Source organism: Phyllobates terribilis, unplaced genomic scaffold, assembly GCF_046119375.1.
Source record: "Phyllobates terribilis strain yellow unplaced genomic scaffold, ASM4611937v1 Scaffold_11__3_contigs__length_659146591, whole genome shotgun sequence".
NCBI classification, from domain to species: domain Eukaryota; kingdom Metazoa; phylum Chordata; class Amphibia; order Anura; family Dendrobatidae; genus Phyllobates; species Phyllobates terribilis.
In genome coordinates, this window is record NW_027362771.1 from 30129761 (window position 1) to 30152755 (window position 22995).

A 22995-nucleotide genomic window follows, 5' to 3' on the forward strand; every position below is an offset into this window, starting at 1 on the left:
TCCATGGGTTCCAATGATGGTCAATGGAGCAGATCTGTGTTCTTTCAGCTGGGGCCATGGTCCCCTAAGCTGACATCCTGTAGAGTCAAATCTGTGTCCCTCTTGATGGAGCCATGTGTCCTGGTAGCTGTTTTGAAGAGTCTCTCTTGGCTGTGACTTTGTAAAGTCCCTCTCGTCATCCACAGGTCAGGGTGGAAGGTGGTAGGGGCTCATCTCTCATTGTTTGAGCATTTAATTAATATGCATAGTTTGTCCTCCACTGCTCTGCAGGTCAACAAGCCACAAAGACTTATATAATGGTAATCAACATATTAGCAAACATCATCGTTGAATGACCCTGTGTCTCTGTCTTGCAAAGTTAGCAGAAAATACGTTGAAGTAAATATCAACTCAAGTGTCAACATCCAGGCTTATACAAATAATAGTCCGTTTCTTGACCAACGAAGAAAAACAAATAAATTCAAAAGTCAACATAAAGATAATAGCGTATGTCTCCTCGCCTACTGAATTTACGTCTGGATAATTAAGATTAAATGCTGTGTTGTCAAACCCGCTATTGGAATTGATGACACGCCCCGGAAGAAGCTATGGTGCGAAACGGCATCCGTCGGGTGTGGGGAGGACCCCCTCCTCGGTCATCAGCGTTGCAGTACTCTTACCTCAGGTAGTAACGTTTCTTGCTCCATACCCCTCGCAGGCTACCATACACCCATGCTCTCTCTCCATTGTCTACATGTCTGCTTTATTTCTGACTCCCCTAGTCCTATTATACAGGTTGCCTATCTTTACACATGGGTCTAGCATGTGGCTACACCTGCCCTTGCATTTATACTATAGGATTCGGAGCCTCTAGCAGTTGTCAGTGGAGTGAGACCTACGATTCACTGGTTAATTATGTATAAATTTGATCTTTAGATTGCATGGGTGTTATAATTGAGCTATAGAATTTCTAGACCAATGAGCTATAGAATTTCTAGACCAATACACTGGCCCTTTACACTTTTTTCATAGCGTTATCCTGGTATATACAACTTTCATTATTTATCTTATATGCACCATTAATTAGCTCTTTAGGGCGCACTGGCGCTATATTTTGATTTATAGAAGTCTCAGACCATTACATTGGTCATTTATATCTCAAACCATTTTAGAGCGCTATTTTTGATACATACACTTTATTTATATCTATTGCATACGCGGTGTACCTTGTGTGTGTCCATTCCCTGTCTTTGGAGGTTTCCCTTGCCTCATTTTTTAAATGTTTTTATTTTATATTTATATTTATATCAATAAAATGTTGTCATTTTAACTCTATTTGACTTGTCAGAATCTCTTCCTGTCTAGCGGCTACTTACCGCCATAGACTATTTTTTGTTGTTTATACAAATAATAGTCCGTTTCTTGACCAACGAAGAAAAACAAATAAATTCAAAAGTCAACATAAAGATAATAGCGTATGTCTCCTCGCCTACTGAATTTACGTCTGGATAATTAAGATTAAATGCTGTGTTGTCAAACCCGCTATTGGAATTTTCCATTTTTTTTTTTAGTTATAACTAGAACATGTTCTACAAAAACATGCCATTAAAAGACTTTATTCACTGAAACATTTAAGATTTATGGCTCTTAGAAGGCAGGGAGGAAAAAAAAGCAAAAAAGGCAGGGATGAAAAAACAAAAGCAAAAAAAGGCAGGGAGGAAAAAACAGAAGAAAAAAAACAAACAAGTAGCTGACATGTCAAGGTCTAAAACATCTGCAGTATTAGGACTTAATTAGAAGTCCATTTTTTGGTCTTTTTGCCATTCATGAGCACTTCTCACGAGCAGCACATGGACCCTACAAAAAGTCAAAAATACAACTGCATCATCAGATTCCTTCCCACATACAAGAGGCAGATGAATAGAATTGTGCCATGACCCATAAAATATTTGCCTGTCTCTGATGCAGACAGGTGCATAGAAAGCAAAGTGGACTGGTGTTATGTCTGCTTCTTCCAGACATGGCCGCAATGATCCACGTATCAGTTATGTGATTAAGACAGACACGTCATTACTATTCTTACTACACAGTCCTGTGGTTGACATAAATTAAAAAAAGTCCACTCTTACTGTATGAGAGACATTCCAGGGGATGCTTAGCATTCAATATAGTGACACAACCTGAATTGTGGTACTTCCACACAGTCATCTGGTTCCGTGTTGAACCTAAAAAATGTAAATTATTAAACCATTATAATTTCTGTATTAAGAAAGCACCATGCAGAAGCTGAAGATCTTTTTAGAAACTGCAGTATTTTTGCTATAGCTCTGTGTAATTGCAGTTTATTTTTGCATCAGTTTGCTAAAATCCACTTAGAAATCCATATGCAGATTTTGCACCGAGGTGGAAATATTTTTCTGAACATGGCTGTTAGGCCACGTGTACACGTTGAGTATTTAGTCAGTATTTTACATCAGTATTTGTAAACCAAAACCAGGAGTGAAACAATCAGATGAAAAGTGTAATAGAAACACATCACCACTTCTGTATTTTACAAATACTGAAGTACAAAACTCACCAAATATTCAACATGTGCACGTGGCCTAAGGGTATGTGCGCACCATCAGGATTTCCTTGCAGAAATTTCTGCAGTGTTTCTGCAAGGTTCTGCACCTCTTGGCAGCAAAAACGCTGCGGAAAATCTGCAGCAATTTTGATGCGGATTTGCCGTGCGTTTTTTCTAATGCATTGTATAGGAAAAAAGCAGACAAAAATGCAAAAAGAATGGATATGCTGCTTCTTTTAATACACATGAAATTCTGTCAGGCAAATCCTGACCATGTGCACAGATCTTGCAAAAGATCATAGAAAATGCTGGGATAAGGTTTGCAATGCGTTTTTGGAGCCAATTCCACATGGATTTACTGCATAAAAACGCACCAAGTGCACATAGTCTAAGGGTAGTTTCACACCCAGCAATATTTTTTGTCTTTGGGGAGAGGGGGGACTGTCACTGTAGTTTTTGATGCATTCTTTTAGCCAAAAATTCAAGTGGATCCATTAGGAAGAAGTATAAGTTATTTTTCAAATATTTCCATTCCTTCTGGATCCACTTCTGACATTCGCTCAATAAACTGCATCAAAATCTGTAGTGGCATTGTTTTAAAAAAACAAACAAACACTGTGAGTGAAACCACCCTAGACAGGTTTTGGCACACAGAATTTTTGGCAAAAATATTTGATTTTGGGGCATTTCTTCTGCTGCGTCCAAATCATGGCGGTATGTCCATAAGGTAATATAAAACACAGTACATGTATAACACACACTACACACAGCTCATTTTTTGGGTACATATCCAAATGTTGCATATGCTTGGTGTGTCATTTTTTTATGTTTTTTTATTATAGGCTTCTTACAAGCTTGAAAAAACAATGAAAATCATATTGTTGTATCAACTCAACATAAAAAAACTGTGTAGAAGAAGTCTACATGAAAAGCAAAGAACTTTGCAATAGGTCTGGAATCAAAATTCCTCACAATTAACTTTCTACAGTATAATAAAAGGTCAGATACTTAGTCTAGAGTTCATTATAATATTGTTTCACATAGAAGATGTGGTAAAATCATATTATTACTGCAGCTAATGTACAAAGCAGTTATTTCACAAATAACATTTATAATTTATCTGCAGGACACTGAAAATGAGCATCCCCGAACCCTGCCCGTGTGAGTGGAGCAGTAGTGCGCATGCGGGTTGTCCGCTTAATTCAGTCTACATGCGAGAAAGAGAGAGAGAAACCTGTTGACCATAAGACCTTCTTACACTTTAGAGAAGAGAGAAAGAGAGAAGTCCACTGATCATAAGAGCTTACAATCTATAGACGAGAGAAAGAGAGAGAGGAGTTTGCTGAACATAAGAGCTTACACTCTACAGGCGAGAGAAAGAGAGCACCCTACTAAGAGCTCACTCACACTGGCGAGTGCCCAGCGTATATCTCAGACGAGTGCTATCTAGTGTTGAGCCACCCCCGTAGTGTTCGGGTTCGGTTCGGTTTGTCAAACGGTTCGTCGAACACCGTCGAACACCGTTAAAACTAATGGCAGGCAAACAAAAACACATAGAAACACATAGAAAACACATAGAAAACACCTTCAAAGGTGTCCAAGCTGCTTGAGGTCTAGTGTGAAGATTCCCCAATCAGTGATGGTTTGGGGAGCCATGTCATCTGCTGGTGTAGGTCCACTGTGTTTTATCAAGACCAAAGTCAGTGCAGCAGTCTACCAGGAAATTTTAGAGCACTTCATGCTTTCCTCTGCCAACAAGCTTTTTGGAGATGGAAATTTCATTCTCCAGCAGGACTTGGCACCTGTCCACACTGTCAAAAGTACCAATAACTGGTTTATAACCAACAGTATCACTGTGCTTGATTGGCCAGCAAACTCGCCTGACCTTAACCCCATAGAGAATACATGGGGTATTGTCAAGAGGAAGATGAGACACCAGACCCAACAATGCAGGCGAGCTGAAGGCTGCTATCAAAGCAACCTGGGCTTTCATACCACCTCAGCAGTGCCACAGGCTGATCGCCTCCATGCCATGCCGCATTGATGCAGTAATTGATGCAAAAGGAGCCCGACCAAGTATTGAGTGCATTTACTGAACATACATTTTAAAAACATTTTTCAAGCTGTTATAAAGTATTCTAATTTACTGAGATAATGACTTTTGTGTTTTCATTGGCTGTAAGCCATAATCATCAATATTAACAGAAATAAACACATGAAATAGATCACTCTGTTTGTAATGACTCTATATAATATATGAGTTTCACTTTTTGTATTGAAGAACTTAAATAAATTAACTTTTTGATGATATTCTAATTTACTGAGATGCATCTGTAAGTGAGTAACATAAATAAAAAATAAATTAGCTTCTCCATCTTCTCCACACCTGTTATCTGATTCTTGCATGTGAGAGAATTGGATCACAGTAAGATGATACTTGGATCACGCTCGCAGCACAGTTTGAGCTGAGGGTCATTTGCATATAGCATCCAATTCTCTTGCATGAGAGAATCATCATAGTGTGACCGAGCCCTAACCATAAGTATTCAGTATTTGGTCAGTATTTTAACTCAGTATGCGTAAGCTAAAACCAGGAGGAAAAGTATAAAAGAAACACGTCACCACTTCTGTATTATCAGCCACTCCTGGTTTTGGCTTACACAAACTGACGAAATACTGAATGTGTGAACATGGCCTTAACAAGTGACTCTGGAGATGGAAAATGACTTTGCCAAACAAACTATCATTCACTGAACCGCTGATATCAGATGGGCCAAGTACTGACCACCAATGTACAAGTAAGATGTGATAGCTGCAGGGCATTATGGGAAAGCCCAAGATGCAAAGCAAATGATGTTAGCCCGCTCTCTAATGCTTCAGCAATGTGGAGAATGGAGCCAAGATTTTTTTTTTCTCAAAATGTTCTTATTTATGTAAAATTTCAGGAAATTCATCTTGAACTCGATCCTCCATCGACTGATCCTTTCATCTCTAATTCTTGGGGTCCCAGCAAGTGGACCCGCACCAATCATAGATTTATCACCTTTGCTGTGCGGGAAGCACTTGCCCAGCTCATTGGAAATTAAAGCAGAAACATAACTACTATGGTTGTACGTACTGTCATAGCCTTCTTGTTTTAGGTTTTTTTGCTTAATGCCACAGGGCTACAGTACCCTAATATGTTAGAGCAAAGCTGCTAAAACTACATCATCGCCTAATGTACAGATTCAAATTAATAACATTAATTTTATTAATAATTGTGCTCTAAGTTACTAAGGTGCATTACGTCAAAAATTTTCAGCTCATATGACAGTCTTCTGGTGCAATATAAGGCATCTTTTCATCCCTATGGATGCTGAGTTACTGTTATGCATAGCTCACCTATCACATGACTTGTTTCGGGAAGGCATATCAAACGTTTTATTTGCGGATTGTCATCATGGCTTTGAAAAGTATCTACAAAATTGGAAATCTAAGGAAAAAAAGTGAATGCTTTATATTAAACATGAAAGAAGATTATATCAACATTATACATTTAATGATGTATTGAAATCAGGTCTACACTGCACTCTTACTTACAATATCCCCAGATCGTGGGTCCAGAACTAATGGTTGGCCATAACCACTGGTGATCCAAACTGTTTTTACAGAGGGAACATAACACATGCCGGTGATTTCACTGGAGAACTGTTGAAGCCTCTGAATCAGCTGACCATCTTGTGACCAAACACCAACTGTTCGATCAAAAGATCCTGTCAAAAACCTGTCAAAAATAAAACCATAAAATGTGTATGTATTCTGATTTATAAACTTACTGCCAGGTAACAATCATTATCAGTCATTACTCCATGTTACTATAATAATCTCCATATTATTATTAATTGAAGACATAAAATAGCATTATAGTATAGCATTATAATGATATATTCATAATCCTCAGCAAACCCCTGGTTAAGGGATTTTAAACTTTTGATGCAGTTTTCTGTATGCTATAATCCCTATATGCTATAATTTGTTGCATATCAGAGATGGTTGGCATCTTGAGACCCCAAACAATTGCTCAAAAGACCTCTAAGAAGTGCACAGCTCTGGAGGCAAGATCCTGAGAAACCAACCGATCACTCAAAAGACCTCTTGGAAGTATGCAGTTCAGGAGGCAAGAGCGCACAGTTCAGGAGGCAAGAGCACACAGCTGCGGCCAGAGTGCAAGCATAGTGCAAAACATGAATTCAATAGAAAGTCTAGGGTCCTGATTTATCAAGACTGGCGTTTTTCACACTGGTTTTGATGAGGGGACGGGATGTAGTGCGAAGTGCTAATCATTAAAGAAACCTCCTATCAAAGTTTTTATCCTGTTAATATATTGCAGCCAGCATATTATATAGCCCTGATTACTTACAATTGCTCATTCTACCCAGTTCATTCTTCGCTTTTCTCTGCTCTATGCAGAAACAGGAAGTCTCTTTTACCTGCATGAGTCATCCCCCCTCTTCAACTCCTGATCCAGCTGCTCAGCTCCTCCCCCTGCCAGGGAGTTTTGCAGTGATGACTCATGCAGGGAAAAGACATTTTCTGTTTCTACATAGAGCTTAGAAGAATTCGGATAGTCAATTTTTAATCACGTGATATCATAGCTCTAATGGAAAAGCAATATATAATGTAAGCATTTTTGCCGGTACAGTTAAAAGCAATGATTGAAGAGCGATTGTCAGATAGTGCTACCTCTCCCATCATTCCCCCTCTGCCACTGACGCAATGGGCGGAATCACGTCACTTATCACCAATATGCTTCTCTGTCTGCTGCGCCGGTGAGTGACGTCAGCACCATGATCACATGACCTGATCACGCTGCTGGCGTCGCTCTTACCTGGCGGTCAGAACTTCAATTGTACTCGCGTCTGAAAGAGGGGGAAACACTTTGGACTGCATTAGGCAGCCCGCCTGCACCCCCTGCCGGCTGCACCTGGGGCACATGCCCCGCCTGACTCCCCCCCCATAGATACGCCTCTGCTGTATCGGGTGGCTGCATTATACGGTATGAGGTGTCTGCATTGTACAGTATGGGGTGCTGCATTATACTGTATGGTGGGGCCTCTTTATACTGTATGGGGGGCTGCATTATACTCTATGGGGGGATGCATTGTACTCTATGGGGGTTGCTTTATACTCTATGAGGGGTTGCATTATACTCTATGGGGGAGTTGCATTATATTTTATGGGGGGTTGCATTATACTCTAACGAGGACAATGGGGTGCATTATACTATATGTAATATATGGGGGCTGCATTATACTATATAGAGGCTGCATTATACTCTATCAAGGACTATGAGGAGTGCATTATACTATATATGTACTATATGGGGGCTGCATTATACTATATGGGAGCTGCATTATACTCTATCAAGGACTATGGGGAGTGCATTATACTATATGTACTATATGAGACCTGCATTATACTGTATTGAGGACTATTGGGAATGCATTATACTACATGAAGGACTATGGGGTGCATTATACTATGGGAAGTGCATTGTACTATATGGAGGACTATGGTGTGTGCATTATACAATATGGAGGACTATGGGGAGTGCATTATACTATAGAGAGGATATGAGCTGTGCATTACACTATATGAAGGACTATGGGGAGTGCATTATACTGTATGGAGAACTATGGGGTGCATTATACAGTATGGAGGACTATGGGGTGTGCATTATATAGACAGTGTATTATATTATATGGAGGGCTATATGGAGTGTATTATACTACATGGAAAGTTATGGGGAGTATATTATACTTTATAGAGGACTATGTGGTGCATTATACTATATAGAGGGCTATGGGGAGTGTATTATACTATATGGAGGGCTATGGGGCACATTATACTATATGGAGGGCTATGGGGCACATTTTGCTATATGGAGAACTATGGGGTGTGCATGATACAATATGGAGGACTATGGGACAAATTATATAATATGGAGGACTATGGGGTGCATTATACTATATGGAGGGCTATGGGGAGTGTATTATACTATATAGAGGGTTATGGGGGGGTGCATTATTCTCTATGAAGGACTACAGGGCACATTTTACTGTAAGGAGGACTATGGGGAGTGCATTATACTATATAGAGGACTATGAGGTGCATTATACTATGTGGAGAACTATGGGGTGTAGTGTTGAGTGAGCACTAAAATGCTCAGGTGTTCGAAGCTCGGGCCGAGCTCACCGTGATACTCGGGTGCTCGACTCGAGCAACGAGTCCAATGTTAGTCTATGGGAGACTGGAGCATTTTTGCGGCGGCACCCCCGGCAGTCTGTAGAAAGCCTAAAAAGTGCCCAAAACGATAGTGACAGTGCTCAATGACATGGGGACAGCATGGGGATCTCCCCAGGAAGCATTTCTGACCCCCAGGTCACTGCTGTCAACAACGTGGTCAGAGGTATTAAGCCACTTTTACGGGCTCACAATAAAACATTCAAAAACTAAACTGAAACTGTTTTCCTGTGAAATATGTTAAGGAACATCCTTTCCAGGGTAAAGACTTGTGTATAAGGTAAAATAAATAACCAAAAACAAAAATACTCCTCCACACCTTGGGCTATGTTCACAATTAGCATTTTTTATGCGTTTTTGCACTTTTGTATTGCTTTCAACCGTGACAAATGCATTCACCGGGAAATGTCATTTTAACATTTTACAACCTTATCTGGCCATGTGCTGCGTGACACATGCATACAGTGCTGAAAAGACATGGGAACAGCATGGGGAAGACCCCTGGAAGAATCTTTGACACCCAGGTCACTGCCTAAAAGTGTGCCCATCAGAAGTGATCCTTGCCGCATCAGAAGATGCTGACTTGCAACTATCCCCATGCAAGTCCTTGTCCCAGGGCAGTGTTCAATTGTACCTCCCCCATTCCTTGCAATGCAAGCGCAAATATGCAGCCAACCACCCACCCACCCACAGGCTGCAAAACTATACTGCTAGCTTGCACTTGAAATGGGGCCTTTTAGTTTGGAGGAGGCCGAAGCTGGCCACTACCTCATGGCTGCGTCGGCGGTGAGGTCTCCATACTCAGTCCCCAGCCACCACTATTTGTCCCGGGAACCTTCCCCACACTTTTCTTAGCCTGGCCTGCTTTAGGGCAGCATTGGACGAGCCCACCAGACAACCAGAGACTCCTCCGGTGGGCCCTGGCTTCTCCATCAGGGGAGTTGAGCGTGCCAAGGTGAGGAGCATGATGATGATGATAGAAGTTAGCATCTGCTTCGTTTTCTTGGCATGCAAGCGTAAGTGTGCAGCCTGCCACCCACCCACCCCCAGGATGCAATACCATACTGCTAGCTTGCACTTGAAATGGGGCCTTTTAGTTTGGAGGAGGCCGAAGCTGGCCACTACCTCATGGCTGCGTCGGCGGTGAGGTCTCCATACTCAGTCCCCAGCCACCACTATTTGTCCCGGGAACCTTCCCCACACTTTTCTTAGCCTGGCCTGCTTTAGGGCAGCATTGGACGAGCCCACCAGACAACCAGAGACTCCTCCGGTGGGCCCTGGCTTCTCCATCAGGGGAGTTGAGCGTGCCAAGGTGAGGAGCATGATGATGATGATAGAAGTTAGCATCTGCTTCGTTTTCTTGGCATGCAAGCGTAAGTGTGCAGCCTGCCACCCACCCACCCCCAGGATGCAATACCATACTGCTAGCTTGCACTTGAAATGGGGCCTTTTAGTTTGGAGGAGGCTGAAGCTGGCCACTACCTCATGGCTGCTTCAGCAGCGAGGTCTCCATACTCAGTCCCCAGCCACCACTATTTGTCCCGGTAACCTTCCCCACACTTTTCTTAGCCTGGCCTGCTTTAGGGCAGCATTGGATGAGCCCACCAGACAACCAGACTCCTCCGGTGGGCCCTGAATTCTCCATCAGGGGAGTTGAGAGTGCCAAGGTGAGGAGCATGATGATGATGATAGAAGTTAGCATCTGCTTTGTTTTCTTGGAATGCAAGCGTAAGTGTGCAGCCTGACCCCCCCCCCCCCCCAGGCTGCAATACCATACTGCTAGCTTGCTTGCACTTGAAATGAGGCCTTTTAGGCTTGTGTAGGCAGACGCCGGCCACCATGTCATGGCTGCGTCGGCAGCCGGTATCAATATTCAGTCTCCAGCTGCCCGGCGGACGGGTGTCCACACTCGGTCGCCAGCCGCCAGGGGGCGGCTGGGTGTCCATACTCGGTCCCCAACCCCCCCTATTTGTCCCGGTGTGCCTTATACACAAGCGCGCATACCAAAACATTACCTGTGCCCTCCCCAGTGCATTTAGTGGGAAGGACAGCCTATTCCGCTATAGTGTGTGCAAGCCAACCCCCCTGTTCATGGCACATGCGAAGATGCCTCCCGCCCTGCACCTGTCGTGGCAGACTTGCAACTATCCCCATTCAAGTCCTTGTCCCAGGGCAGTGTTCAATTGTACCTCCCCCCATTCCTTGCAATGCAAGCGCAAGTATGCAGCCTGTCACCCACCCACCCCCAGGCTGCAATACCATACTGCTTGCTTGCTTGCACTTGAAATTGGGACTTTTAGGCATGTGGAGGTGGAATCTGGCCACCACGTCATGGCTGTGTCGGCGGCCTGGTATCCATACTCAGTCCCCAGCCGCCCCTATTTGTCCCGGTGTGTCTTATACACAAGCGCGCATACCAAAACATTACCAGTGCATTTAGTGGGAAGGACAGCCTAACCACAAACACGTGGACAAGTGAATGTGGCCAGGGATGGTCCATCTCACTGATGCCTTCACACTGGGTTAATATTGTGGAAGCCGGGACACAGTTGGACACTGGGATGAAACACGTCCTCCAGACATAGAGGACTGCGGGTCCTGGGTCAATCAGGCTTCAACACAAAGTTCAGAAGGTAGACAGCAGCAGTGGTTGGCCTCCTACACAACGAGTAAATTATTCATGATCATGAGGCCATCCATCTCCTTAGCTTTCTGTCCCTTGGAATGCAAGCGCATGTATGTAGTAGCTGCTAGGCCTGAGGTGGTCAGCGTTTTGGTGCATATCCTGCCTCCTCCGAGGATTGCTGGATGTTTTCCTGCTACTATCCCAGTTCTATGACTCCCGTTAAAACAAAGCTTCAGGTGATGGATGAGGTGGTGGCAAAGGAGAAAGAGCAGGAGGAACAGGGACCATTCACATCAATATCAGGCCAGTCAACCACACATGTCTTGTAGGATATGTTTCTGTACCAAAAGGAGCGGTTCAGCTACACAGTTATAGGGCATACAGTGAGTGCAATGCCTACCAAAAATTTCAAGGCACTCCAATGCCCCTTGGAAGTGACATGGAGGTCAGAGGACCTTAACTAAACCGTTTTTTCCATTTATAGCAATTGGGTCTCCTGTACACTGTTGGCCTAAGCAGTGAATAGAAGGCTTTCCAAAAATTATGAGGAACTGCAATGCCCCTTGAAACAGACGTGGATTACAGCATACTAAAAACCTTCTACCCATTATTGGGGAGTGGGTCTCCCTTAGTGTTCGCCTATGCATTGAAAAGCAAAAGCTGACTAAAATTAGGAGGAAATGCAATGCCCGTTGGAAGCATCATGGAGGTTAGAGGTAATTAAAAACAACATTTCAATGCCCCTTGGAAGAGCTGTGGAGTTCAGAGTGGTTTAACAAGACGGTTTTAATGCCCCTTGGAAGAGACGTGGAGGTCACAGTAGCTTAACAAGATGATTTTAATGCCCCTTGGAAGAGACGTGGAGTTCAGAGTGGTTTAACAAGACGGTTTTAATGCCCCTTGGAAGTGACATGGAGGTCCCAGTGGAATAAAAAGACAATATCAATGCCCCTTGGAAGAGTGGTGGAGGTCCCAGTGGAATAAAAAGACAATATCAATGCCCCTTGGAAGAGTGGTGGAGGTTACAGTGGAATAAAAAGACAATATCAATGCCTCTTGGAAGAGTGGTGGAGATCGCAGTCGAATAAAAAGACAATATCAATGCCCATTGGAAGAGTGGTGGAGGTCCCAGTCAAATAAAAAGACAATATCAATGACCCTTGGAAGAGACGTGGAGGTCACAGTAGCTTAACAAGACGATTTTAATGCCCCTTGGAAGAGACGTAGAGTTCAGAGTGGTTTAAGAAGATGGTTTTAATGCCCATTGGAAGAGACGTGGAGGTCACAGTGGAATAAAAAGACAATATCAATGCCCCTTGGAAGAGACGTGGAGGTCCCAGTGGAATAAAAAGACAATATCAATGACCCTTAGAAGAGACGTGGAGGTTACAGTAGCTTAACAAGATGATTTTAATGCCCCTTACAAGAGCCATGCAGTACAGCATATTAAAAACGTTATTCCCATTATTGGGGAGTGGGTCTCCCATAGTCTTTGCCGATGCCTTCCAAGCAAAAGCTGCCAAAAATTAGGATGGAGGAACTTGCAATGCTGGCAAACATGAGCCATGCAGTACAGCATATTAAAAACATTATTCCCATTATTGGGGAGTGGGTCTCCCATAGTCTTTGCCTATGCCTTCCAAGCAAAAGCTGCCAAAAATTAGGACGGAGGAACTTGCAATGCTGGCAACACGGACCATGGTCACCCTGGTGGTATAGTAGTGTTGGAGGCTGAGGATAAGGAGAAGAGCAAAAAACAGCCGAAATGAGGAAGCGTATACCCATGTGTGGGTGTGAAGCGGTGCATGGGAATACACCTCCCGAAATAACACAGTGGATTTGACTTTATGTTACTCTGCTGTCATTTGGTGGTCATGAGAAGTCTGGCCCAATCCAGCCCTTGTTCATTTTGATAAGGGTCAGCTTGTCAGCATTGTCAGTTGACAGGCGAGTGCGCTTATCAGTTATAATTCCCCCAGCGGCACTAAAAATACGCCCCGATAACAAGCTAGCGGCAGGGCAGGCCAGGACCCCCAAGGCGTACAGAGCGAGTTCATTCCAAGTGTCCAGCTTGGATACCCAATAATTAAAAGGCACAGAAGAATCACAGAGGATGCTGGTACGGTCGGCAAGGTACTCCCTACCATGTTTTGAAACTTTCCACTCCTTGTGAGAGTACCCCGTGCCTCAGGGCCTGTAAGCTGGGCGGGTGTCAGAAAACTGTCCCAGAACGTTGACAGTGTTCCCCTGCCTCTGCTGGATTGGAGTTGCGTCTCTCTCGCCTGTACGCCTTGGTTGGGCAAAAAACTGTGACCTCTGCCGCTAGCGTGTTCAGATGGGAATTTTTTTAACAGTTCTGCAGCAAGGGCCTTCGGATACTGCCCCATTTTTGTAGACCTCTCCACCTCAGGAATAACAGAGTGAAAGTTCTCCTGATAGCGGGGGTCTAAAAGTGTGACCAACCAGTAATGACTGTCACCCAACATTTTGACAACGCAAGGGTCACGGTTAAGGCAGCGTAACATAAAGTCAGCCATGCGTGCCAGACTAGTAACGGGCAAGACTTCCGTGTCCTCACCAAGATGACCACTGACCATGCTCTCCTCCTCCTCCTCCTCCCCCCTGTCCTCAGGCCACTCACGCTGAACCGACGGTATGACAGTTGTACAGGTATTACCGTCTACAGCGCATGATACCAGCTCCTGTTCTTCCTCCTCCTCCTCCTCTCCCTCATTGTCCCCCAGTGCACGTAGGGATGAGATGAGGCTGGGCTGTGTGTAATTGCCCGCTACGGCTTCTTGATCCATCTCATCATACTCTGGCTGCAATGCCTCCTCTTTAATTCTCTGCAGAGAGCATTGCAAAAGACAGACAAGTGGGATGCTGACACTAATGATGGCATCATCGCCACTCACCATCTTGGTGGACTCTTCAAAGTTTGTCAGGATGGTACATATGTCAGACATCCAGGTCCACTCCTGAGGTCTTATGTGTGGAGTCTGACCTGAATTTCGACGGCCTTGTTGCATCTGGTACTCCACAACTGCTCTCTTCTGCTCACAAATCCTTTGCAACATGTGGAGGGTAGAGTTCCAACGTGTGGGGACATCACACACCAGTCGGTGTGCCAGAAGCTGCAAACGCTGCTGCAACACAGCAAGGGCGGCGGAAGCTGTAGCCGACTTCTGAAAATGAGCTGACAGGCGGCGTACTTTGACGAGCAGATCTGGCAACTCGGGGTACGATTTAAGAAACCGCTGGACCACGAGGTTAAGCACATGAGCCAGGCATGGTACTTGTGTCATCTCGCCTCGCCTCAGAGCCGCCACCAGGTTACGGCCATTGTCACACATGACCATGCCTGGATGAAGGTTCAGCGGTCTCAGCCACAGATCTGCCTGCTCTTTCACAGCTGTCCACAACTCACAAGCAGTGTGAGAGTTATCACCTAAGCTTATGAGTTTTAGCACAGCCTGTTGCCGCTTGGCAGAGGCAGTTCTGCAGTGCTTCCAGCTTGTAACTGATGTGGTGATATCTGAGATGGAGGCTGAACATGAGGAAGAGGATGGTGCGCAGGAGCTGTACACTGTGGGGGCAACTCTGACTGACATAGGGCCCGCAATCCTCGGTGTGGGGAGGATGTGTTCCGTCCCAAGGTCCGACTGGGTCCTGGCTTCCCCTATGTTTACCCAGTGTGCCGTCAGGGAGATGTACCGTCCCTCGCCACAAGCCAGGGACGGTTCATATAGTACCATGTAGCAGTGTGTAGTGCGGGGATGGCACAACGGGAAAAATATTGTTGGCTGGGGACGAGTACCGAGGGACGGCCACCGCCATAAGGTTGCGGAAGGATTCCGTCTCCGGCAGCATTTCCAACGCAAGCAGTCGTGAAATGTGCGAATTTAGGACTGTGGCCTGTGGGGCGTTGGCTGCGAATTTGCGCTTTCGTTCAAAGCTCTGGGATATGGACAATTGAACGCTGCGGTGGGACGTGGACATGGACGTTGATGCTGTTTCTTGAGAAACTGCCATAACAAGTGAAGACTGAGAGGAGGGGGCATCTTTGCAAGCAGTATGGACAGGGGATTGCCTTGCACGCACAACAAGGGGTTCTCTTACACGCACAACAGCGGAAGAAGCAGTGGTGACACCCGCTGACACTGGTCGTGGACCCTGGGGTTCGCCCCACAAAGTCGGGTGCTTTGCTGCCATGTGCCTGATCATGCTGGTGGTGGTCAGGCTGGTAGTTTTGTTACCCCTGCTGATGCTGGCCTGGCAGGTGGTACAAATGGCCTTTTTGGGGTTATCAGCAGAGTCTTTAAAAAAATTCCAGACTCTGGAAGACCTACCAGTTGTACTGGCAACGTCCCTCGTGTTGGTGTTACGGGGAATGGTTGCCCGCCGTCTGTCTGCGGCCACCACACTGCTTCTTCCTGCCTGTTGGGGTACTCTGCCTCCCTCACCCTGTGTGCTGCTGGCCTCGCTCTTCGTGTCCTCCTGCCATGTTGGGTCAGTTACTAGATCATCCACCACCTCCTCCTCTTCCACTTCTGCACCACGGTCCTCCTCCTCACTTCGTGGCAATTGTGTCTCGTCATCGTCCACCTCTTGTGACAAATTGCCAGCGTCGCCTTCCTGTGGCCGTGGCTGTTCAAATATTTGGCCATCGCTACATGGGATCTCCTCTTCCACCACTTCAAGCGGAGCAGGCGAGGGGCACAAATATGGAAATGGACCAGTGAACAGCTCTTCAGAGTGTCCAACTGTGGGATCAGTTGCTGTCTGACGACACTCGGCATGGTGGGAGGAAGGAGCATCAGGGTGAGGAGGAGTATGCGGTCGAGACTCACGGCTACTAACACTTGACCGTGTGGAAGACAGACGGGAGGTGGTGGTGCCCAGGTGACTGGAAGTATTATCTGCTATACAATTAATAACTAGTGTTGAGCATTCCGATACTGAAATATCGGGTATCGGCTGATATTCGCGGTATCGGAATTCCGATACTTAATTCCGATACTTTTGCAATATCGTATACCGGAATCGGAAGTTCCCATAATGCAATGAGCCATTTTCATTTTATTCAGCCAATGAGGATCCTAAGAAGTGTGGGCACATCCTGTTAGGCATGTAGGCATCTTAACTAATGGCATGGCTGTGATTGGCTGCTGAAATGATGTCATGATGCACTATAAAAGCCGCCGCCGCCATTTTGAGCTCACTCTGCTGTGAATTCAGTTAGGGATAGGACGCTGTTGTTCTGAGGGACAGTTTTAGCTACCTATTTGGTCTATTCTGCTTTACCCAAGCTACTTTATAAATCGCTGTGCCTTGCAGCACTAGTGCACAGTTCTCTGTGCTGTTCACAGCTTTCTGCAAGGTCTGTGTGTGTGAGTGCAGCTCACCCTGTAGTGTGTGCTTCAACCACGTCTGGTTGTAGTGCACTCAGTGTGTGTCACTGCCTCATACATTGTCCTTTTTTGCCAATTCATAATTTTTCCTGATATCTCCTATTAGTGTGGTGGTTCCATCCGTATTCAGCTAAATTGGTTCCAAACACACTATATAGGAGTAGATAGAGAAATTTTTTTGGTCTTGCAGCGCTAGTGCACAGTGCTCTGCATCTGTACTGTTCACCGCTGTCTGCAAGGTCTGTGTGTGTGAGTGCAGCTCACCCTGTAGTGTGTACTTCAGCCACGTCTTGTTGTAGTACACTCAGTGTGTGTCACTGCCTCATACATTGTCCTTTTTTGCCAATTCATAATTTTTCCTGATATCTCCTATTAGTGTGGTGGTTCCATCCGTATTCAGCTAAATTGGTTCCAAACACACTATATAGGAGTAGATAGAGAAATTTTTTTGGTCTTGCAGCGCTAGTGCACAGTGCTCTGCATCTGTACTGTTCACCGCTGTCTGCAAGGTCTGTGTGTGTGAGTGCAGCTCACCCTGTAGTGTGTGCTTCAGCCACGTCTGGTTGTAGTGCACTCAGTGTGTGTCACTGCCTCATACATTGTCCTTTTTTGCCAATTCATAATTTTTCCTGATATCTCCTATTAGTGTGGTGGTTCCATCCGTATTCAGCTAAATTGGTTCCAAACACAGTATATAGGAGTAGATAGAGAAATTTTTTTGGTCTTGCAGCGCTAGTGCACAGTGCTCTGCATCTGCACTGTTCACCGCTGTCTGCAAGGTCTGTGTGTGTGAGTGCAGCTTGCCCTGTAGTGTGTGCTTCAGCCACGTCTGGCTGTAGTGCACTCAGTGTGTGTCACTGCCTCATACATTGTCCTTTTTTGCCAATTCATAATTTTTCCTGATTTCTCCTATTAGTGTGGTGGTTCCATCCGTATTCAGCTAAATTGGTTCCAAACACACTATATAGGAGTAGTTAGAGGAGCCTTTCTGCAGCATTGGGCCCTGAAGCCCCAGCCAGATTAGTATTAGCCTATTTTTTGTAGCCTCATCTATTGCATTGTAGGTTACCTTCCTACATTGTAATAGCTACAAAAAGTTTGTGATACTATCGGTATTACATCTTTAGGCACATCCAGTGTCTTTTTGTGACAAAAAAAACCTAAATAAAGTTCACCAAACACTCCACTTTACAGTTGTGTAGGCCACATTAGCTCATATTAAAGTCTAGTTCCCACTTTATAAAATTAGTGTTTCTTATACCTGTTAGCAGCTGTTCAGGAATAAGCACACTAAGCCCTTAGTACTTTTCTGCCTATCTTTATCAGTCTACCAAGATGAAGAAGGCAGGGAGTAAGGCATGTGGTCGTGGGCGTGGCCGTGGGCGTGGGCGTGGAGTTTCTGCAGGGAGAGGACGTGAGGATTCTGTGCCTGCAGGGAGAGGACGTGGGGATTCTGTGCCTGCTGCGGGCACCAGTGACTCAGCATCCCCCAGTTTTACCAGGGAACAGTCCTTTATGCGCAGCTTTGTAGGAGCTAGCCGTACCCCACTGCTGCGGGACGACCAAATTGAAGCCGTTGTCGGATGGATGGCAGCTAACGCATCGACTTCAATTAGTTCCAGATCCTCTCAGGTCCTGAGCACTGAAGAGCACCCATCTGTCTCTTTACCACCTGCCAAATTGCCCAGGCAGTCAGAGAGCCCTGAACAGGAGCCATCTCTACTTCTGTTCTCTGAATCTCTTGGCTTGGAAAGAGGGGGCCAGCCAAGCAGAATTTGAGAATTTGATGAAGAGGTAGTATGCAGTGATGCGCAACCGTTTTGTCTCTCTGAATCTGAAGAGGCGGGTGGGCCAGTGCCTATGGTCAGCAGCACACCTCAGTACGCATCTGATGATGAGACTCAGGTGCCACTTTCTGGTGCGTACTGTGCTGTCGAGACTACCCAGGAGAAGCAGTTGTTTGAAGAGGGAGCTGTAGATGATGAGGTCCTTGACCGATCATGGCGTGAGGGACAGGAAGGTGGTGGGAGCAGCTCTGAGGAAGAGATTCCCCGAACAGTCCAAAAAGGAGGGAGAGGGAGGGGGCAGACTTGGTTGCCTGTAGCCTCCACTTCGGCACCCATTAGGAGCATGGCTCTTCCAAAATCCAAAGCGGGCGCTCCCAAAACTTGCAGTGCCTGGTCCTTTTTTGACACAGTTGCAGATGACATTTGCTTTGTCAAATGCAAGCTGTGTAATCAGAAGGTGAAAAGAGGGAAAAGTGTCAGCAACCTCAATACCACAAATATGTGGAAACATGTGCGGACCAAGCACGTGGTGGAGTTATAAAAACACACTGAAGACCTAGGCCAACCAACAGCGCCACCTACCACCTCTTCAGCTCGTGTTGTAGCCTCTTCCTCCAGCTCACACACAGCTGGTTCGGCTTCCTCACAGGATCGCCATGGAAGAATCTCTGGCACCGTTGTACAGAGACACAGTGTAATTCCACCCACAGCACCACTTTCCCAGTCATCCTCACACTCCCAGGCCAGTCTACAGCCATCGTTAGCACAGGCATGGGAGAAAAGGCGCCCATACTCGGCAAACCACCCCCGAGCACAGGCTCTGAATGCTGGCATTGCTAAACTACTGGCCCTTGAAATGCTATCATTCAGGCTGGTGGAGACTGACACATTCCGTAACTTTATGGCATTGGCAGTCCCACAATACAACGTGCCCAGCCCCTTTTATTTCAGCAGGCAAGCCGTCCCTGCCCTGCAACATCATGTGGAGGGAAAAATTAAACATGCGCTACAAAACGCCGTCAGTAGCAAGGTCCACCTGACCACCGATGCGTGGACCAGTAAGCATGGACAGGGACGATACCTTTCCCTCACTGCCCATTGGGTAAATGTTGTGGAGCCGGGTACAGATCTTGAGAGTGGCGCTGTACGTGTTCTGCCAACTCCAAGGATTGCAGGACTCCAGTCTGTACACATTGACTCCTCCTCATACTCCAGTTCCTCTGAATCAGAGCTGCAGGAGCCGTTACGGTCTACCTCCACATCGACCCGTGAACGGTTACCTGTTATGATGACCGATATGAGCACAGCCGTGGCCAAACATCAACAGGTCGTATTAAAATTAATTTATTTGGGGAATCGAAGCCACACAGCGCAGGAGCTCTGGAATGCCATCAAGCAGCAGAGCGACGTGTGGTTTGTGCCAGCGAATCTCCAGCCAGGCATGGTAGTGTGTGACAATGGCCGAAATCTGGTGGCAGCTCTGGGCCTAGGCAACCTCACTCACATCCCATGTCTGGCACATGTGCTCAACTTGGTCGTGCAGAGTTTATTGAGGGACTATCCAGATCTTGATGCACTGCTTCACAAGGTCCGCATAGAGTGCGCTCACTTGTGGCGTTCCAGCAACGCAAGATCACGCATTGCAGCTCTGCAGCGCCGATTACGTCTTCCGGAACATCGCATCATATGTGACCTACCCACCAGGTGGAATTCAACGTTACATATGTTGGAGAGGTTGTGTGAGCAGCAGGCAGCAGTAATGGAGTACCAGCTGCAGCAGGCGCAAACAAGTCGCAGTGCGCGCCGTTCACACTTCACCACCACTGAGTGGGCCTCTATGAAGGACATTTGCCACGTTTTGCGTGCCTTCGATTATTCCACGCGGATGGCGAGTGCAGATGATGCACTAGTCAGCATGACTATCCCCCTTATCTGCCTGCTTGAAAAAACACTGCAAGCACTAAGGGACGAGGTTTTGGAAGAGGTGGAGGATGAGGAGTCACAAATGCCATCTGCTTCTCTACAGTCTGCGCAACGTGGTTCCTCACAAAGGCCTAGGCAGGGGACACTTTGTGAGGAGGATGAGGAGGAGTCAATGGATGAGGAAGACATCTGTCCAGAGGAGGGAGGTACACAATGCTCTAGTAGTCAGTATCTAGAGCGAGGGTGGGGTGATGCAGAGCAGGCAGAGATCACGCCTCAAGCAGGGGACAGCGTTTCTTGGCCAGTTGGCAGTCTGCAGCACATGGTTTATTTCATGCTGCAGTGCCTGAGAAACGACCGCCGCATCGCCCACATTATCAACACGGCAGATTATTGGGTGTCCACCCTCCTAGATCCTCGCTACCGGGACAACTTACAAAGCCTCATAACACCGTTGAACCGGGAGCGTAAAATGCGGGAGTACGAAGACGCACTGGTGCATTCCATCATGTTCTCCATTCCAACCAAGAGCAGTGCTGCTAGTGCTTTACAAAGCAGCTCAGTGCGTCGAGGCAGTGGAGGAAGCTCTGCACAAAGAGGGAGCAGAAGCAGCGCCTCAGCACAAGGCAAGACCAGTATGGCCGAAATGTGGCAAAGTTTTGTATCCCCGCCGCCACAAATGTCTACACCATCACAGACGGCTCCAGTCAGCAGGAGGCAACGTTTCCGTCAGATGGTGACAGACTACATGTCTTGCCCTCTTAGTGTACTCCCAGACGGCTCTTCTCCCTTCAAGTTTTTGGTCTGTAAGCTGGATACATGGCCAGAGCTTAGTCAGTATGCATTGGAGGTGCTAGCTTGCCCTGCTGCTAGTGTATTATCGGAACGCGTCTTTAGTGCCGCAGGTGGTGTACTAACAGACCGTCGCATGCGACTATCCTCCGATAACGTTGACCGGCTTACTTTTCTCAAAATGAACAAGGTCTGGATCTCTCATGAATTTGCCAGTCCTCTTCCAGAATAAATAATTGGTTGGCAACAGTATCCAGGTCTCCTGTTGTGTTCATGTTTCTACCACCTGAACTGTAATCCCTGAGCTCCAACACCGCCAGTTGGCGCTCGGAAGTGCCGTCTGCACAGTCAACACTTGCTGCCGTGTTATTGGGGTTCAGTAACGTCAGCTGTTCCCCTGCTGTGCGGACGGCAATTTCTCCTGCTCTGTCCACATTCTCACTACTACAGATTTTAAAGTTGCTCCAATTACACCTCTGGCTCCTCTGTTTTCAGTATTATCCCTGAGCTCCAACACCGCCAGTTGGCGCTCGGAAGTGCCGTCTGCAAAGTCAACACTTGCTGCCGTGTTATTGGGGTTCAGTAACGTCAGCTGTTCCCCTGCTGTGCGGACGGCAATTTCTCCTGCTCTGTCCACATTCTCACTACTACAGATTTTAAAGTTGCTCCAATTACACCTCTGGCTCCTCTGTTTTCAGTATTATCCCTGAGCTCCAACACCACCAGTTGGCGATCGGAAGTGCCGTCTGCACAGTCAACACTTGCTGCCGTGTTATTGGGGTTCAGTAACGTCAGCTGTTCCCCTGCTATGCGGACGGCAATTTCTCCTGCTCTGTCCACATTCTCACTACTACAGATTTTAAAGTTGCTCCAATTACACCTCTGGCTCCTCTGTTTTCAGTATTATCCCTGACCTCCAACACCGCCAGTTGGCGCTCGGAAGTGCCGTCTGCACAGTCAACACTTGCTGCCGTGTTATTGGGGTTCAGTAATGTCAGCTGTTCCCCTGCTGTGCGGACGGCAATTTCTCCTGCTCTGTCCACATTCTCACTACTACAGATTTTAAAGTTGCTCCAATTACACCTCTGGCTCCTCTGTTTTCAGTATTATCCCTGAGCTCCAACACCGCCAGTTGGCGCTCGGAAGTGCCGTCTGCACAGTCAACACTTGCTGCCGTGTTATTGGGGTTCAGTAACGTCAGCTGTTCCCCTGCTGTGCGGACGGCAATTTCTCCTGCTCTGTCCACATTCTCACTACTACAGATTTTAAAGTTGCTCCAATTACACCTCTGGCTCCTCTGTTTTCAGTATTATCCCTGAGCTCCAACACCGCCAGTTGGCGCTCGGAAGTGCCGTCTGCAAAGTCAACACTTGCTGCCGTGTTATTGGGGTTCAGTAACGTCAGCTGTTCCCCTGCTGTGCAGATGGCAATTTCTCCTGCTCTGTCCACATTCTCACTACTACAGATTTTAAAGTTGCTCCAATTACACCTCTGGCTCCTCTGTTTTCAGTATTATCCCTGAGCTCCAACACCGCCAGTTGGCGCTCGGAAGTGCCGTGTGCACAGTCAACACTTGCTGCCGTGTTATTGGGGTTCAGTAACGTCATCTGTTCCCCTGCTGTGCGGACG

The 22995-nt window shown here is 46.4% G+C and overlaps 1 protein-coding gene across 4 annotated transcripts in view; it reads right to left on the reverse strand.

Moving 5' to 3' along the window:
• The window catches only part of LOC141165512 (uncharacterized), a 139872-nt gene that overhangs the window by 53148 nt on the left and 63729 nt on the right, over positions 1–22995 (reverse strand). For all 4 annotated transcript variants that reach the window (XM_073651168.1, XM_073651169.1, XM_073651165.1 and 1 more), the window contains exons 6-8: positions 6125–6308; positions 5927–6017; positions 2109–2204 (exon numbers count right to left, since the gene is read on the reverse strand). In XM_073651168.1, the coding sequence (XP_073507269.1) occupies positions 2109–2204; positions 5927–6017; positions 6125–6308 (371 nt within the window). The remainder of the gene's footprint in view (positions 1–2108; positions 2205–5926; positions 6018–6124; positions 6309–22995) is intronic.